Below are 19,943 nucleotides of genomic sequence, written 5' to 3'. Positions count from 1 at the left end.
CTTCATACAGGAGAAACATTTCTCTCGTTTACACTACTCTCTTGCTTAGCAAACCCTTATTTATCCTATAATGCAAGTGTAATCAGTCCAACATGTCCAAATGCCCACAGATTCTGAATTAGTGGAGTCTGAATTAATGGAATTTTAGACTGTTTCTCGTGGAGACAAGCGTTTGAAAACTACCCACTCCAACAGTTTCGAGAACACTCTATGAAAATGACCCCTTCCCTCCTCTTTCCGCACGTCTTCCTGCTTTGCCTGTTTCAGTTCTGGCTTCAAAGGAGACAGAGGAAAAAAAAGACTCAAAAGTATTCTTGGGACATTTGAACAGTTATTTATTGAGAAGCCACAGTTTTCCACACTTTCCTAACTGTAGGCTTTATATAAGGCAAAAGCAAGATGGATCTACTACTTTACACAGAAAGAAAGAGCTCTGCAGAAGACCCCAGGGTCACGCAGTTACAGATCAAAATGCAATGTACATGACAGATATAAAAAACAGTGTGGAACAAAATAATTTAAATTATGGTTACAATCTACTGAAGGAAATATCCATGTCTTATTATAAACACATTTATAGTCTAGGGTCATAATTTAAATATTCAGGTCTTTTTTTTTTTTTTAACATACACGGTTATTGAAACATAAAAGCAAAACATAACATTTAATAGGATGAACTTTGATAGAAGACAGTCGCTCTGAACTGTGCTGGATGTTATGATAGGATCGCCCTTGCCGTGGCAATTAGGAGGATCAATCCATTGGTATGTAGCCATCCTTTTTTGGGTAACTATCTGGATAAATGAAAGGATGGGTTAACAGGACACCAAGGGTTCATTTTTCAGTTTTAGGGGAACAGAAAGAACTGAAAGTTGGTTATTGGAGACTTGCCTTCTGTTTTTCAAAAAACAAAGCAGATCTATGTGTCTTAGTTAAATTCATTTATTGTACTCATTTAAGTAACTGGCATCCATATACGGGAGACAAAGAAAGTACCTGGCGTACTCGCCCTCACATCCATTTACCGTCGATGCTCACACAGCACGTTGACAAAGCATCATTGAACTCTGCTGATAACAGGGATACACCTAGCAACTGAACTATGTATTCTCCATAAACGGTATTTAAAGAATGGTGCTCCATATTGCTTGTAAACATATAGACATGGATTCGGGAAATCGTAGAGTTGAAGGTCGTTTGCTAATCTCGGTACCACGTAGCTAAAATGGCAGTTGTATCAGTACACATCTCATGGCATGGTAGTTGACAGAAAATTCCATAATGGGGTTAACTAACAGACTAAGGACATGCATTGATTACAAGACTCTGTCCTAGTGGACTCCAGGCCCAAGCGTTCTAATCGTCCTCTTCGTCTTCCTCATCGCTGTCCTTCATGCTGATTCCCTGCAGACCCCCGCCCTCGCTCACGGACGCTGTGGCCTCCTCCACTGTGAGACGGTTCCGGATGGTTTCGTAGGTCTTGCTGTTTAAGGTTGAGTCCAGGACTCCTTGCAGTCGGAAGTCTCTATAGGTTTTCTAAGGAGGGAAAAGATGCGGTGATGAGGGAGATCTCATCTCCATGAAGGGAGGGACAGGGCACAAGGCAAGCATGGGGTTGAGAATACTGACCTCAGCTAAGTGTCACACTTCATGCACTGTCACATGAAAAGCCACCATGCTCAGATTTCACTTGTACTGAAAACTGAGATTTGTTGAATGACAGAAAATGAGAAATGGTGACAGGATAAACTGTATTAGATGAGACAAAGCAAAGAACATAAGCTTGTGTTTATTCAGTTCTGTAAAGCGAAATGTTCCATAATTGTTTTGGTTCTTTTTTTTTTTTTTTTTGGTCTGGTTCTTTCTCTTAGGTTTGTATCGTATCATATGATAGACAGTGTGAGGGGCTATAACACATAAATAATGGATCAAATGATTATGGTATTTTATGATTTCTGCTGCAGTCTGGTCCTTAGTATTTGTGAGGCTTGTAACTGCGTATCCCTCTGTCTCATTCACAAGACAGACATATGCATGTCGGTATACGAAACCGATCACGGGCAGCAACAATTACGGGGAAGATGGAGCGTTAATGCCTCATCAATATGTTGCGGGCATGTGACATTTCTCGTCTCCTTAGGAAAGAAGTGTATCTATTCTGTTCACAACTTCATGGTCTCAGGGAAGAAATTTGGCTCTTTTTCAAGAACAATGGTTTGGTATTGCTGTACCACAAGTTCTTTCTTTGTTCCTTCAGGCGATTTCTCTTGGATTTCCTTAGGTATCCCAGGGACTGTTTTTCTAGGAATCCCTTCGCGTTAATTGAACATGACCAGAAGCATCTGGCTGTTGTCTACTTCACAAAACATTTTTTTGCAAAAGGTCCCTCTCTAACTACAACTCTCCTCATCACGCTGCATATCATTTCAGCTACTGATTCTGCTGTTTGTTTCTCCTCTTGATATGGGAAACTTGCTAAGGGGTCAAAAGGAGGAACAGTAACATACTTCAACGCCACTTGCATTATGATTTCTGGTTTTTGGAGTCCATCTGATGCAGTCCTAGTGTCAATCACCATGTCAACCACTCCTGAAGGTCTCATGTGGTAATTAATGACTGCAGAGTTAACTAGTGAATGCTGTTCAGCTCAGTGAAGTCCAGTAATAAAAGATTATGGATAGGATGACCACGTGTACCCTTTGCCAGTTTATATCTATGGTCCCAGTAGGATTATGTGTAGCAGCTTCTTTCTTTCTTCAAAGTAATCTGGTTTCGACACTAAATTCAAAGGTCATCCTAACTATGGATCAAGCTGCAAGGCTAGGTAGCTAGCGGAACTGTGTCTGTACCTGGAGGGGGAAGGGTAGGAGGCTGAGTAAAATGCTAGGTCTGGTGGAGACCAGATATCCAGATGATTTACTTGATTTTTCTGTACTTTTCAATCACTTAGAATTGATTGGAGAATATGAGGGGAAAAAGGTAGAAATCACTTGAATATTCTCCTCTCTAGTCAAATTCCAGAGCAGTGTGTTTCCCAGCCAGACTCTGAATGTCTAAGGGCAGGGACCACATAGAGTCATTTTTTAAAAATACTCCATCTTGTAGTATACAAGTAGGGGCTCAACTAATATTTGTCCAAGGCTGGAAGAATAAATGCTTGCTGGATAATGAATGAATGGATGAATAAACCGAGTGATGCAGAGGCAGGAAAGAAAGCCAATTATCATTGGAAGTTTGCCTCGGAGAAGGAGGCCACTGGGTAACGTACTTAGCGAAGAGGTGGTGAATTCTGCTTCATCCCTCTGTGCTGTGGCTCTAGTTAAGCTGGGCCCACTTTTGGCAAAAGTGAAGGAGTTCCTTTGGCAGGGACGTTTCTGTGTCCCTTGCCTGTGGTTCATGTTTGTGTTGTTTTTGGCAGAGGCTAAGAAGAAACCTCCTCTCTGACTTGTATTTTTTTCTTAATAAAATATTGCTAATTCTAACAGTCTCAACAAAAATCTGAAAATCAGTAATGGGAAGATATTCTAACACACTAAAATTCATGTCTTCTTTTCATGTCTACCCAGGAAGGGTCAAACAGAAAAAATTCCCCTTAAGAGTATTTATAGCCAGAAAATGGAACGCAAGGGGTCAGGCAATGGTTAGTGAGGTTGCCTTAAGGAACTGAAATTTAAATATATGAAAATTAGGCTGGGTGCATAGTCCAAGTGCATAGATTTCTTTTTTAAGAGCTGCAGTACACTGCTGTCTGCAACCTTCCCTGGGAGGACTCTTTGTGAGATCAAATGCATATGATAATAATTCTCCTTAATTACACTCAACGGAACAGTAATTGGTTTTAAGTCAGCACTGGGGTAGAGGAGCACCTTCAATGAAATGGCGCTAATCCGAAAGAGACTAAGAAATGGGGCGGGGGGGGGGGGAAATAGCGGGGACGGGGGAGGGAGGACTTTCAGCAAACTGTTAAGAAATGGAAATTCACCTCCGTTTTATCATTAAAATATTTTGAAAGAGACTTTGTGCTCTGAATGAGATTTTTGCATACGAATGTTTTAAAACCCTCTATGGTGAAGCATCAAATGGAAACTGAAATGATCAAAAATGTATTTACCCCCTTCTGTGATCTTATTATTTCATGTAAACCACTGAGATTTCACGCTGAAATAATTATCATTAGTCCAAGGCACACACACAAGAACAGGGGGAAAAAAAAGCTACGTTCAGGGTATGTTACCTCACCTTCGTGATCCTTTACATTTGACTGTATACACGCATTGTAAGAGAAACTACTTCAATTAACTACAAGAACAATATTGATTTGCATCCTGATAATGATCCCAGGACATATTTAGAAAGAGCCGGAGGGAAATATTTCTATTAAATTAATTGTGGCAAAATTTTATTTAATTAAACCATAAATGAAATTGGTAATGGATGCGATTAGCATAGTGCTACCCAAAAGCCAGCTTTTGAACGTTTAATGCAAAGGGCATGATGGCCCTTGCAGTATATTTGCATGGCAAATACATAAAGTATTTTTCCAGTCTGGATAAAATATCAAATTCCTTTTTATTAAATTTCGCTTTGATGTCTGAGTAATAAATTAACCAGGCATCCCAAAGTGATTTCACCGGTTTTTCTTGCCTGAGATACTATTTTAGGAATCACCTTGTTTTATATGTAAACTAATATTTTTTGTGTTAAGGAAGTTCTGCAGCTTGCCAATGAAATGTATTTCAGTGAGCTGTTTGCAAAGGAGAATCATTATGTTTTCTTTTACCTTTACCATCCTAATTAGTGTTTTCAACTGATAAATGTGAAGCTGTAAGTCCATCCGGTCCGTCAGCCAGGTACAGATCACGTTCATGGAGCTGCTGTACCATTGCTGAAAAAAAAGACAAAAGTTCTCCAGCCAACACATCATGGAGCATTTAAGAGCAGAGACGAAACAGGCCACGTGTGAGCACCTGCTCTGTTCCAAGAGGAAAACAAAATGGTTAAAGAGAATTTCAGAGCACACAGATCATGAACAGTGATTGACGCAAAAATCCCGTGGTACCAGATCAGCCGAAAAGAGATCGGTTTGGACTTTGAATCGAAAACAGAACTCTTCCACTATACACACCTCATATACAATCAATTCATAAAGGCCACCGTTTGCTCTTCTGATTCTCCTTTTTGTTGGTTCATTTTACTCAGTTGAGATTTAAGTCACTGTTTGTGTCCTAACGCCATTGTCTTGGGTGTCCAAGACGATGGGGGCTTCTCCACTGAACCAATCGATGCCACTTGCTACTTACCTTTTGAAAAAAATCCAGACCCTGTCTGCTTAGGACAATTCTGGGAATCAGGCTGAGAGCCTTAGGAATTTAGGGCAAAGTTTACCTTCCTTTACCCTAAAGGGGCATTCGGATAAAGACAATGAAGGAGGGTTTCTCTTTAAGGGCCAAATTATACTCTGGGCAGCTTATGTGGCCTTACGTTGGCTGTGCAATCTGTTTTAATCTTAACACCAAAAAATTATGGAAGATGAGAGAAAAAAAAACATCTACAAATGAGCTCATTTCAAGCTGTTGAAATCATACTTCCCCTTAAGGGGGTTAAATTTTGCTTCTTGTCTGTGAAAAATGCTTGAAGCTGTGTCACTTTAGACTGCCACCCCTGTGGTGCATGGAGTCTCTGGTGCGGTATAATTTTGCAGTACTGCTCATATATTCATAAATCTCACTCGGAGACATATGAACAGTGTTATGAAGTGTCAGTACAAAAAAAAAAATCTAATCTTTTAAACTTCACCAGGTTTCATTACGCATTCCCGCTTATACCAAACAATTTACAAATAAAATGAAAAGGTGTGGATGGACCTATATATTGATTTATAGGGCATGTATATGAACTGTGTGCAGAAAAGATGTAAAAAAAAAAAAAGTGGTTAGAGAATTGAAACACTGCATACTCTCCTGTTAACGCACACGCACACACGCACACGCACACACGCACACGCACACCAGTGGAGATTTGAAAAGCATAAATAAAAACATGTTTCTGATGGTAACTCCACCCTTTCTCACCTAAAGATCATCCAAAATCAGTTTATGCCTAACACTCACAGTTTTTCCGAAGCCTTGTTTCTGACTTAATTTCTTTAAAAAAAAATTAATTTGGGTTTTTACTTGCAAGGTAGAACTGCCAAGTTTCACCTTGCAAGAAACGACACAGTCTCAGCCATGGCGTTCCGAAGCCCTCTTTGCAATCGTTCGTTTCTAGGCTCTTTCCTCATCAGAGCCAATTGTGGCTCTCCTTGGAGCCCAGCCGCAAACAGAGACCACACTACCCCAATCAAGGCAGCACTGCAGCCTCACAGCCAGCTTCTGCTCTTTTAAAGATCACGGAGGCGAAACTGTCAGTTTCAGGAACCTTCTGTCCCTCCCCAAGGGAGCAGGCGGGGTTGGGGGGGTAGGGATTTTTTTCTTGAGATCTGCAGTTCACTCCACATAGGAGTGGCAGTTTGCCCTGGTCAAGCTGCTTCAGGCATGGACAGGTTTTCTCCTCTAGGAGCGAGAACATTTCACTGAAACTTTTTTTGGGGGGGTTGTGATTATTTGGAGGTGTTTTTGGCACCTCTTGCCTTGGGATTCTGGAGCTCTTGCTGTCACTGCATCTGGGTTTGTTAAGGGACTAGGGATAGGAATATGACTAGGTCATGGGTGTTTCTACAGCCCTACTTTACCCTCAGCTGGGGGACCTCTTGTGTTTACCCCAGGCCTCAAATTCCACATTTACTGACTTATTCTGACATGAAATCTGGGGGGCTCAAATAATCTATTTTGAGAGTCATGAGCAACGCCCCCTACCACCGACTCCCACCTCCTGGGGTTGGAAAATGACCTTCAAAGGAACCTGGGTGACCTCCTGGCCAAACCTACAAGACCAGGACCCCATGATGAGTGCATCTCAGGGACACAAAAGAGGAATGTGGCACTCTGGCTTCTAGGCAGAGGTGGCATTTTGCTTTGGCTGTGACAACGGGCAAACCAGCGCTGGCTTCTATCACTGCCAGCAAGCCTTGTGCAACATGCCTTTTTCTCTTTGCTGAGAGATATGCCACCTTTCAGGGGAAAAAAATAACGAACTCCCCCCAGCCCCCATTTTATGTAAGTAATTCCCATTCTTGTAAATGGCTTTTGGCTATTAAAAAATAAAAAGGGAAAGGTAGACTGCTATCAATACTCTTTCTCTGCTGCTGAAAGGGTAGGGCGGTAGGAACTGCATGTAGCGATGGATGGATCAGCGCATCGCGCTCACAGATTCCCACCCCAGGAGAACAAGAAAGCCCTGGAACATCCATGCTTTTTCTCCTGGATCTCACATCTAGCAAAAGAAGTGTAAAAAATGTATGATGCCCCATTGGCTACACATTTCAAGAGGCAAAAGGGAGTAAGTCACGCCTTTCCAAACCTTATGCTCAGTAGATGAAATTGGAGGCACTCTTGGATGAAGCACAGCGCTAACTTGGTTTTCCAGAAAGGCGCTTAAAGGCACTTGGATGTTGGAGAAAGCAGGAGTCACAGCCTTCTAGAACTTTAAAACATTAGAGGTGAAGGGGATGTTCCACAGAGCCCCTCCTTTGTAGAGGAGGAAACAAAGGCCCAGAGAGGTGAAGTGACTTGCCCAAGGTTACACAGCTAGTGAGTCCAGAAGTGGCAGTTTTCCAGGATTAGGCACTGGAGTGAAAAAGCTGACCATCTAATGACTCCTCCCTAGGAGGGTGTAATAGTGCGCTGGACATGAGAGCTGATCTTGTGTATCTCTTCCCAACTCTACATTCAGAGGTATCACATTGATATCTAGAAATAGGCCTTAGTGGGGGTTTTTACCCTGTGGAAATTGGCAAATGCCACAAACCAGGGCATTCTCCCTTCCAGAAAGCCAGTTGTTATAACATTCAGTTCACAGTGCTTATTAATCAGGTTTGCTTTATTTGAGATCGATGCTAATACAGCAGATTTGTTATGATTCTTCCAAAGAGGAAATTCATAAAACATTTTAAGTTCTCCCCACTTTGTTTTGTCTCTGGTTCAGACATGCGTTTTCCAGAGATAGCCTGATACCTGGGCACTAAAATTTTGGTAAAATGCACTCTAAACCCTTAGAAATAAAAATTGTGAGCTGATGACATATACTAAGTATTTAAGTATACTCATGACTCCTTTGCTGCCTGCCCTTAATTCAGGTATATTAAATGGAAACTTTCTACATAAGGTTACTTTAATCCTAAAAAAGCCCTAGAGAAATAAAATCCCCAGTACCCTGGGTACCTCTAAAGTATGTTCTCTGGGGATAATTCTGTGAAGGTGTTAGAGTTGGAAGCCAAAAGGACGCCCATCACAGCTACGGCCTGCAGGAACTTCTTGGGTAGTTAAAATCACCTGAAACTAACATGACATTGTAAATCAACTATACTTCAATAAAAAAAATTTTTTTTAATTGAATGCAAAACAAAGAGAACCTGGAAGGTTGATCTAAAACTGTGCCATTTAATTCTTTTCCCTCCCTCCCTTCCCTCCCTTCCTCCCTCGCTCCCTCTCTCCCTTTCTTCCATCATAGTTGTTAACAGCACAGGCCTTACCTGTCTTTTGCCTAGGTTTGTGATCTTGGGCAAGTTACTTATATTCTCAGAGACTCATTTTCTCAATCAGAAAATGGGAATTAATCAGCCTTTCATAGGCTTTTTGATGCTAAATGAATTAATGCTAATAAAGCTCACATCACAGTACTTGGCACATAATAAGGCCTCAATAAATGTTAGCTACTACCATGATGACCACCACCACCAGCATCATCACAATTGTCACATCACCGTCACCACTAACATCTTCATCATCACCACCATTAACATCATCTCTCTCCTCTTTTTCTCTCTCTTTCTCAACCCAAGAAATACCACGAAACAAGGAAGAAAGCAGAGCAAGTGACCAGAGAAAGCCATGCGACGGTGGAAGAAATTATTCCTATTGGAATATCTCTGGAATCATATGCGTAAGTCTTACAGGACACATGACTAGCTCAAAGTAATTCCACTGTAAAGTTGTTCTGTGTTAGATCATCACCCAAACCTATAAAACCATCCTGGGTGCATTATACACATTTAAAACTATATTGACCTAGATTTATATACTGGATTCAAAGGATTCAGACAAATAATGAGTGATTTTTCAAATCCTGTGTGGATAAATTACAGCTTCAGCTTGGGCTGGCTACTTATTAGCTGGATAAACTCAAGCAAGCTACTTAACTTTCTGACCCCTAGTCTCCTCTTGGGGTTAATACTTACTTCATAGGATTACTGTGAGTGTTAAAAGAGATAATTATGTAAAGGGCCTAGCACAGTGACTGTCACATAGTAAGCACTCAATAAAATTTAGCCACTGTTGTTATTATTACTCTCAAAAACATAACAGGTATCCTTTTAATATACAGTACAGAAGAATTTTCTTGATCCATTTCTAGTAGAAATTAACTTGCCAATAATCGGGCCACACATTCTGCCCTGCAGTTACACTGACTTCATGCAGAAGAATCGTTATACACAACATGTCTCTTCTGTCATGCAGGGGCTCACTACAGCTAGGATTGGGGTGAGGCAAGTGAGGCAGGATCTTGCAAGTGCAGGATTGGATGCTGCCTTTAATGAATATTTTAGTATTTTGTTCATCATAGATATTTTGCATTCATTTTGATTTTTTTAACATATTAAAATAAGTATTTGATTACTATATTTTTTGGCTCCTCCTTAAATTTTGCAACTGAGAAGTGAATCATTCACCTCTCCCTAGTCCCCAGCCTTGGGTTCATTGTTTCCCCCTGGGAATTTTATCCTTGGGAAGTGCTGCAGGATTGTGAGACAGGATGAATAATTCACACCTCACGGGACAATATAGGGTTCCCAGAAAATGGACTTTCACTTGGATTTGGATAATCCCTCATCAGCAGGATAGAGTGTTATTCCAGTGACTGCTGCTGCCTTTATGCCCCTGTCATCACAGCCACCTAGATGAGTCTAAATTCCCTACTCCCACCCCTATCTTGATGTTAATTCAACGTCCTAAAGGGACCTGACTGTTAATGATTCGTTTTTGGAGCCAGCCACATCGCATACCTGAGTGGCAATGAAAACAAGGGACAGAGGCTGAAAAGGAGACAGAACTACTCAATGTGTTTCCATACTCATTAATTACAAGGGTAACATACCCGCGTAACTTACACAACCCCCCCCCATCAGACAACACCATTCCATAGGACTTTATAGAGTCTCAGTTTTTAACAAAGTACTATTTTGTACAGGATTCCTAATACACACATACACATACGTACACAGTCACAAAATTAATAAAAATAGTTACCTACTCATTGAACACCGAGTCCTTACAATGTACAAGCACTGTGAAGAGCATTCTACAAGCATTGTATAATTTCATCATCGAGTTGAACTCAAGAGTATCTATAAGGGGAGGGAGGGACTGGGAGTTTGGGGTTGGTAGATGCAAACTATTACATATAGAATGGATGGACAACAAGGTCCTACTGTATAGTACAGGGAACTATATTCAATGTCCTGGAATAAACCATAATGGGAAAGAATATAAAAAAGAATGTGTGTGTGTGTATATATATATAAAAAACGGAGTCACTTTGCTGTACAGCAGAAATTAACACAACACTGTAAATCAACTATACTTCAATAAAAAATAAAAATAAAATTAAAAAACAAAACAAACAATAGAGTATCAATATTATTAACAGCCCTGTTTTGCAGATGAGAAAAAGGGGCATAGGTAAGTTAAATAAGTAGCCTGTGGTCACACAACTAGTAAGCAGTGGGACAGCCTTCAAGTTGGTTATTTACCACTACATCTGTACGAGTTGTCACATTCACCTCAGTAATTTTAAAAAGCAATGGCTTGTTTATATAGAAACAGCTCTGGTTTCCAGGTGCCTTTTCAGCAAAGTCATTCAGCTCTGAACGTCTCAAAGGAGAAGTGTGTGGGTAGGATAATGCTCTTGGATCTGTCTCCCTCAGAGCCCAAGCTTGGCCTGGTGTTGAAAAGATTTTACTTTTTTATGAGCTTAGAAAGTCACTAGGCAGAGGGAGGCGAGTCAGGGGTTTTCCCACGGAAAACCACTCAACAGCCTTAAACAACTAATGGATGAGAGATAATCATGGCTGACTCTTAAGGGAAATGATCAGAAAGTTGGATGGGGATGAGAGGTGCCATTTCTTAGGTAGCATCAACGTATTTGTTTTATTAAACAGAAAATATATTTACTATATAATATGCATATTCTGTTTTACTTAGAAATACTTTAAAACTTAGAAAAGTTGTAAAAATAAAATAGTATAAATGACACCCATATACCTTTTACCCAGATTCACCTATTGTTAACATTTTACTCCATTTGTTTATTGTTTGAAAATATATATATATATTCCAACTATATATATATATATATTCCAACTATATATATACATATATATATATATGTATATATATATATATATATATATATATATATATATATATAGGGTTTTTTAAATTAAAACAATTTTTTTATTGGAGTATAGTTGATTTACAATGTTGTGTTAGCATCAACGTATTTTTAATTTCCCCCCGTAGCCCTATCTAATCCCTTCTTACTTTCTCTTAGGTTGGTAACTCAGCAATTGCTACTAAAAGAAAATTCTCACTGTGGGTAGTTTGAGCTTTCAATGAGAAATACAACTAGAAATATTGCCTTTGTCATAATGAATTGAACTTTCCTAACAGAGTTTTGGAAATACAAAAGTTATGACACTGATAAAAGTTTCAGTTCTGAAAAATTATCCATTATAAGTTTTAATATTTTCTGTGAACAGGGAGAGTAAAATAGAACCTTGGGGAAATTCAGTTTCATGTGTAAGTAAAGATGTCACCAGAAGTGCTAGAAGAGAAATTTTAGGCAGAGTCACAAATCCAATGAAAATAGTTTAGTGCAAAACTCAGTTCTTCCTGTGTTGCTTTTTTCTTTAAAGAAACATTTTATTGAAGTCTAACATGCGTACTGCAGTGTGTCACTTTTAGCAAAACACACGCACATACACACACCTTCTGAACAAGACATGCTGCCCCATGCCTACAATGGAAGGTAATATTTAGTCCAATATAGTGAAAATGAGCTTTTAGAAAATTTGGTATTTGACCTACGGACCAATAACTGCACCATGCACAAACACACATCTTCACACACTTTCTTTGATTAAAAACTGTGATTCAGGGACTTCCCTGGTGGCGCAATGGTTGGGAGTCCACCTGCAAATGCAGGGGACACGGGCTTGAGCCCTGGTCCGGGAGGATCCCACAGGCCATGGAGCAACTAAGTCCATGCACCACAACTACTGAGCCTGCGCTCTAGAGCCCGTGAGCCACAACTACTGAAGCCTGCGCACCTAGAGCCCATGCTCTGCAACAAGAGAAGCCACTGCAATGAGGAGCCCGTGCACCGCAACGAAGAGTAGCCACCGCTCGCCACAACTAGAGAAAGCCTGTGGGCAGCAACGAAGACCCAAAGCAGCCAAAAGTAAATAAATAAATTTATAAAAAACAAAACACTGTGTCTCAGTCCAATACATCCTAAGCAAGAATGATAGTTGAAATTTACAAGGACCTGAGTCTTATGGTTGGCTTATTTGCAAAGATACATTTCCTTTGAAACTGGCATGTTCATGCTATATATGCCAGGGAGGCAAAGCTCTCAATGCCTGGGCAGTTCATGGCTAAAGTCTAAATAGTTAAGTCTTCATTATCATCTGTAGTCTTGCTTCACAGATGAGGAAACTGAGGCTCAGAGAAGTAAAGTGCTCTAGCAGCTAGCAAGAGATGGAACCTGGACTCAAGAGGCTGAGAGGCAGTACAGCCTAGTGGCTAGGAGAATAGACTTGAATCAGGCCTGTCCCGTGTTTGAATCTTGATAAATCCCTTAACCTCCCTGTGCCTCAGTTTTCTCATCTGCTAAATGGGGATGATAATAAAAACCATTTAGGGTTGTTGTGGGGATTAAATGAGTTAATATGTGTGGTGTGCTTACAACAGCACCGGGCACATACTAAGTGTTACCTGTTACTATCTTAGCCCCGCTATCCTACCCTGCTTCACGAATAAGAAAGAGTATCTCCCTAAGTGCGGGCTCTTCAGGATTGTGCAAAGCTTTCCAAGCAGCTTCCATTCTTCAAAAAAGATCTGAGCAAAAAGGTAATTTGTAACCTCTTGGTAACCAACCTGCATTTCTGGACTGAAGAAACACAGTGAAACCTGGAAGATTTTTATCTCCTCTTTGGAAAGTACCCTTTCTCCAACTCAACACAACCACACATCAGAGAAATTGTCTCAGCACCTTGCCTCGACTGTCTCATGAAGAAAGGACATTTTATTTGTTGGCAAGGAGGCAAAGAGGAAGATAATACTTTGACCACACCCATGTGACTAAGTTCTTCATTTTGCTTTTTGTGACAAAAGTGGGTTATAATTAGTTAGGGGGAAAAAACCCCACAACCTATGTAAGTGGCTGTATTGAAATACTGTAATGAAATCATTTACATTTGAAACTTTCAATGCATATTTCTTCCTTACAATTTGGGTAATTTAAGAGCATGTGAAAAACTTCATCAAGGGTTTCTCCACACTTCTACCAAAGTCCCCACAGCTTCGTTAGCCTGAGCTGCAATTCCACAGCCTCACAGATCTCTTTAGGGCTAAGGATCACCAGGGATCTGGTTGTATTTGGTGTTCTAATCCAGATTCAGAGAGGGTTTGACAAAGAAACCTTGGCATGTTCAAGACATTTGTGCCAAGTGGGCACAAACGAAAGACTGAACGCAAGTTTCAGGGTTTGTCAGAGCTCCCCAAGGGAGCTGATGTGCCTTTCTAAGGGGGCATATCATCTGAGTACTTTAAAAAATGGATACGTAGTTGAAAGGTGCACTCTTTTGCCTTACTTGAGTGTTACTGTAATTCAGGATTTGATTCACCAAAACAATTGCTGCTAGAAATGGGTATTTCCAGTCACAGCTTCAGGACGCCCAGCTAAAAGCACAAAGACACCGAAGATAACCGACACCAAAATCAGAGGGTATAGATAATCAGAATGACCTTCCAGGCTATCTCAAGTGTCCTTTTTACTGGCGGCTGGGTTTTTTTTGTTTGTTTGTTTTAAACATTAATTCTCTGGTTGCCTAAAAACCATTTCATTGAAATCTTTATGAAGCTGTCTTACTGCCGTGGCTTTTCAAGGTTCTAAACTCTGGATAGCATCCCCCTGAAAGTCTGATGCAATCAACAGTGCGGGGAAGTCAGAGGCACCTTGCTGAAACCGTGGTTCCAGAGACAGTGGCAATCTACAACCTGGTGTGAAGAGCACCCACTACTCTTTGCCTTTAGCTTTTTCTCATAAGGAAGAGATAGTGCAAACGAAATAATTTTTAAAAGAACTTTGATTTAAATTGCTACTGCTTAAAATGTTTGCTTCTTCTATAGGAATGTGTAGAATTTCACATTTGGGAGCAATTTTATTTTTAACCTCCTTAGAAAGAGCCTAAATGATACCTTAATATTCTTTTACTAAAATAAGCAGTTATCTCTTCAAGACCAAATTTCAACTCCCTAAACCTGGAGAAATATGAAATATGGAGAAATATCCAGCAACAAGTGTCTTTAGCAATGATATGTCAAATGGATGACCAAAATGATGACTCCATACTTGGACTCCTGATTTAATGCATTGCAGCCTTCTAACCAAGTCATTACTATCACTTTTAGTTGCCTGGGAGAAAATACAGGGGAAGTAAGAGTCCTGAAGGATCCTTTCTGAAAGTAAATCAAGCAGGAGAGTTTAATTCAAAGCTTAGCTTATACAGGCTATACAGGGGTCTCTCTCTCTGGAAGGCACGTTCTCTGTTTTTGTTTGTTTGTTTTTGTTTTTTTTAATGGTTTGATGAAGTTGTTGACAATCTCGGTAAGCTTTCCAAGCTACCCAAAGCCAGACCAGAAACAAGTTTGTCGCTTCTGAATCAATCAGACTGTATGAAATCCAAGAAGTAACAAATCCCTTTGTATCCTGCCCAATATGTCTCAATATGGTGGGTGGTCACCTGCAAGGAGATGTGATAATATCCAAAAGGCTTGCTTTCCTAATACTTCTAAGATATTGCTGGAAAGTTTACCATCTCTGAATGAGAAAACTAAGTCAAAGATCAACGGATAGATATTTTCCTAAAGACAGGAAGGCAAAGGATGGGAAAGCAGAGGCACGAAAATGAATTTTCAACTGCGAATGCGATCTCAACTTACACTCTGATACCGTTCTTCCACCATTTCCACAACCTGAGTACGTGCTATTATAAAAAGACGTAGATCCAGCAATTCCACTTGTGAGCACAGATGCAAAGAAATTGAAAGCAGGATCTTGAAGAGATATTTGCACACCCATGTTCAGAGCAGCGATATTTGCAATAGCTAAAAGGCAGAAGCAACCCAAGTGTCTATTGACAGATGAATGGATAAACAAAAGGTGGTATCTATACACGATGGAACATTATTCAGCCTTAAAGAGGAAGGAAATCCTGTCACATGCTATCACTTGGAGGAACCTTGAGGATATTATGCTAAGTAAAATAAGCCACTGAAAAAGACAAATATCATATGATTCCACTTACATAAGGTGTCTAGAATAGTCAAATTCATAGAACAAAGAATGGTGGTTGCCAGGGAGTGGGGTGAAGGAAATGGGGAGTTATTGTTTAATGGCTATAGAGTTTCAGTTTTGCAAGACTTAAAGAGTTCTAGAAAGTGGTTGCACAACAGTGTGAACGCACTTAACACCAATGAACTGCACCCTTTGAAACGGTTAACCTGATCAATTTTACGTTATGCTTGTTTTACCACAATCAAAACAAAAAGAAGGGAAATGCAAAATTGCTCCCCTTACTGAAAAGGAAACTTTGCTAAAGAAACCACGGCTAGGTAGCAAGGTACATATTCTAATCTGGAACATCCAACCGCGTTTCACAAAAAGCCAAAAAATTACATGCATGAGGAACAGGGGCATTTCATTTAATCCCAGGGCTGAGGCAATTTCTCAAGGCCGAGTTCTGCGACTGCAGAACAAAGAACATATCTGGTAGCATTTGCTCAGTCACTTATTGGGTTTATTTAAAACATGCCACGGGGCCAACATTTCTAAATCTGTGAAAGAGAATTAAATGAAGCCCAGAGATGAGAACTGAGAATCCTCATGGAGGATTGGGTCCAAACAACAAGAAAGGATGCATTTTTCACACTGCGTGATGCATCACCTCATATGTTTTCACGGAGACTCCCCCATCCCCTTCCCGCCCCCTGATGTTCCACGCACAGATTTGATCAAGCAGCACTCAGCCCCGAGACCCTGGTTCCCTCTGCCCAAAAGGGCAGCGGCTCCCCCATCCAGAATCACTCCCCCACCCTACCTCACAACAGACTTATTAAGGTTTGGAATGTGTGTTCAGGAAGCCCTTATTTTAGGAAACAATTAAGTAGAATTAGGCTAATAAAGCGAGGCAGGCAAAGCTTTTGCCCTTTGCTGAGAAATAACTCCTACATGGAACAGTTATACTAATAAAAATCATGTATTTCTTAAATGCCTCAAAATGATCTTTGCACCCAGCTCGGCAATTAACACGGCCCCACTGAGGAGCATTTATTCCCCAGGCTAAGGAGGATTAATCTCCGTGTTTGCTCGACCAACGTCTTCCTTTGGTGAAAATACAGTATGAGGCTTTGGGCTGGAAACAGAAATTTCTGCAAGCGGGAATTTCACAGGAGGCTTAATTCCCTTCTCATCTTAGAGGGTGGCAAGGCGGACAAGGAAGGGCTGGGTGCCCCCTACCAGGCCCGCATGGAGGCCCATGCCAAAGACCTTCTTGGGCCTATCCTTGACCCCGAGGGAGGATGGGAAGACCTAACTTCGGGTAGCCTGGGCTTCATCTACTGAGGGGACTCTCACCCCCAAATCCCCAACCCCACTCCCCCTCACAGTAGCCATTAAAGGGCCTTCTTCTGGGCCAGGAGCTATAGATTTCCCACCTCCAAGCCTGGGCAGGAAGTGACCGCTGGGCAAAAGGGGGACACAGACCCTCCCGTTGGACGCTTTGTCTCCTTGACAACACCCCAGCTGGTGGCCCGAGGAACAGACTTAATTTCTTTTCTTTCTCTGCCCACCCTCCCCTCCCCATACTTCTTTCCCTCTTTCTCTAGATGCAAACGTACGACATCCAACATAAAGTTGCCGAAATAGCAATCTTGTCTCTGAATATATAAATTGCAAAAATTGATATGAATAAATCTGCAAGTAGCACACTGATTGTGGCACATTTCATCAAAAAACGGCGCTCGGTTGCTCGGTGGCTGGGGAGGGAGGTGGTGTCATTACACATACAGAAAAACATCTGCAAACTCCCAGCTTCTTTACTTAGAACTGAATGGAGGCATGACCTCCTGTTCCTTGCCATGAACCCTGAGTTCACACTCATATTTTACATGTTACAGGAAGCCACAGCTCGCCCCAGGGGTGCTGCAAACAGACACGCAGAAGCCAGATGTAGTCCCCCCACCCCCTGCCCCTTAATGCACCTGAAGAAGCCGGCAACTCGACATTCAAAAGCTGACATGCTCGTAGCTTAAGGTCACTTCAGATTTTGTAAAGCGGAGGACAAAACCAGGAATGCTTCCAGGGCTGGGCTGTCAGCGGGGAGGCGGAGGGATTACAAGGAACCTGTGACTCTGCCTCTTTCTGCCTTTGCTGGTAGTTTTTTTGTGTGTGAACAAGTGCCATACAACAGATTGAGCCTCCTATAAAGGCCTGAGACTGTGCAAGGGCCCCCCGCTGGGCCTCAGCTGTGCTTGCAATTAGCAATAGGCACGGAGTGATTATTGTTGGGGTAGCGGATGGCAATGCGAAGTGACAAGTTTTATGGGGGAAGTTGGGAGTGGGGATGCTCGGCAAGTTTCTCTTTCTTTCTTTCTTTTTTTTTTTTCTTGTTCTGCAAAAACCCGTCCTTGGGCGGCTGCAGCCTCCCGTTGCAGTGAAAGGTATTTTTTTCCCCCCCTCGTCATTCAAAAGAGCCTGAACAAAATTGGTGAAAGAATATTTTTTCTCGGTGCTTCAGAATGCAGGTTTTCTAGGTCAGAGCTTCCTGGCTGCCCTATTTAATGTCAGAAATACCCATTTGCCTCAAATTAGCAGAGATCTGGGAGTTGAGGGCAGGAGATTAAGCATACAAAATTACTCAGCAGGTGACGGTGGGGTGGATTTGGGGGTTGAGAAGTCTTTAAAACTGACTACGAGACATTATATACTTCTGACAAAAGCACATAGTAATCCTACCTGCTTGCTTTAACCACTGTTGTTTGCCTATTATGATGTGCTTTAATGCTCATGAGAGCCAAACTAGTGCTGATACTACTCAATTACCATAGTAACTCACACCAGTGACCTCTTATCTCAAGGCTCCCAGCCCAGCTGAACCAGTCCAAAGAGTTTGTGTCTTTTTATTTATTGAAACGGTGACATATACTTGGACTGGAAAGCTCCAGAGGGAGGCTACTCCTCTCTTTGTCCAAGATCAGAACTTGTTTTGAAATTCTGAGTACGGCCTTTTCACCTTTTGAATCCAAGGTGGTTCTGAGGTTTATGGATTGGAGTCTGTGGGACGACTTCAAAAACATCATGAAGACACAGGACAACGCCCAATAACAAGAAAGGAACATGTGTGCATCCAAGACCAGCAGCCTCCCAGATGCACAGAAAGTCATGTTCCCCACTTGGGTCTCCAGCTCTCCTCTCCAAAGTTTGGGAGGTGGAAAATGGGAGCCTCTTACTGGGGAACGCTGGCTATTTTATCCTATCAGTGCGGCTAAACGCAGACAGGACAAAACAACTACCCAGAGGGATTTAATCTCAAGTTTTTAAAAGGACATAAAAGTGATACTAGCATAACATTTTCCAGCTTTTCAGTTTTTCCCCTGGCCTGTGGATGTCTTTGTGATGCATATATGCGTAAGGTATACTCTGTCTGAATACTACTGGTGATTCAGAGTCATAGGGTTACATTAACATATTAAACGCTCTGACAAGTCCTGCAGTAAAGAAACCCACTGAACTTTGCTTCCTATTTTCTGGCTGTATTTGACTAAAGAACCACTTTCCATGAGCCTCCTAGTAACAGCTTTCAGGGTACTAACGTTCCATTGAATCCACTTTGGAAAAAAATTCTATAGTGACATTACTAATAATAATGAACAATAACAGTAGTAAAAATAATGAGAGTAAACATTTAGTGAGCACTTTTTATGTGTCAGGCACTATTCTAAGCAGATTATATGGATTAAACTCATTTAATTCTTCTAACAATCTCAGGAGATAGTTACTTTTTAAATCCCATTTTACACTTCTATAGCATCGTATTTATATGAATTCATTCTCCATGAAAAAGAGAGAAAAGGAGATGTAATCCATATGTAATAAATCGGCTTTTAATATTCATTCTATTTTTCCTGCTTCTGACTCTCCAGAGATCCTGAAGCCTGTGAGCTCCCCAAATACATATTTTTTTCCTATAACTCCAGGCCCGATTTAATAACAAGTTAAATGAGGAGCGAGGCATGACTCCCTGCAAAATCCTTCCACCTTTGAACTTAAGGTACCCAAATAGAGAAATATACCTTTCTCCTCTGTCTCTTTTGATTAGTCTCCAAAGCCCTGCTGTCCTGAAAGAAAGAATCCAATTTAGGTATCAAAATTAGATCTGTGCTTGCCTGTACACAACATGAAAACTGCTGGACATCTAAGTAATTGAATAAAAATGTAACTAGTGG

At 41.0% G+C, this 19,943-nt stretch overlaps 1 protein-coding gene across 29 annotated transcripts in view; it reads right to left on the bottom strand.

The window, feature by feature from the left end:
* Positions 1 to 311: 311 nt before the first annotated feature.
* Positions 312 to 19,943, bottom strand: part of CADPS (calcium dependent secretion activator) — a 781,950-nt gene continuing 762,318 nt past the window's right edge. For all 29 annotated transcript variants that reach the window (XM_082344670.1, XM_082344669.1, XM_082344650.1 and 26 more), the window contains 2 exons: positions 4,781 to 4,885; positions 312 to 1,536 (listed from right to left, as the gene is read on the bottom strand). In XM_082344670.1, coding sequence (XP_082200796.1) covers positions 1,357 to 1,536; positions 4,781 to 4,885 — 285 coding nt within the window. In that variant the 3' untranslated portion in view covers positions 312 to 1,356. The remainder of the gene's footprint in view (positions 1,537 to 4,780; positions 4,886 to 19,943) is intronic.

This window comes from Balaenoptera borealis (assembly GCF_965194805.1).
Source record: "Balaenoptera borealis genome assembly, chromosome: 12".
Classification (NCBI taxonomy): Eukaryota; Metazoa; Chordata; class Mammalia; order Artiodactyla; family Balaenopteridae; genus Balaenoptera; species Balaenoptera borealis.
Note: the sequence above shows the minus strand (reverse complement) of the source record. Positions and strands in the feature narration are given on the sequence as shown.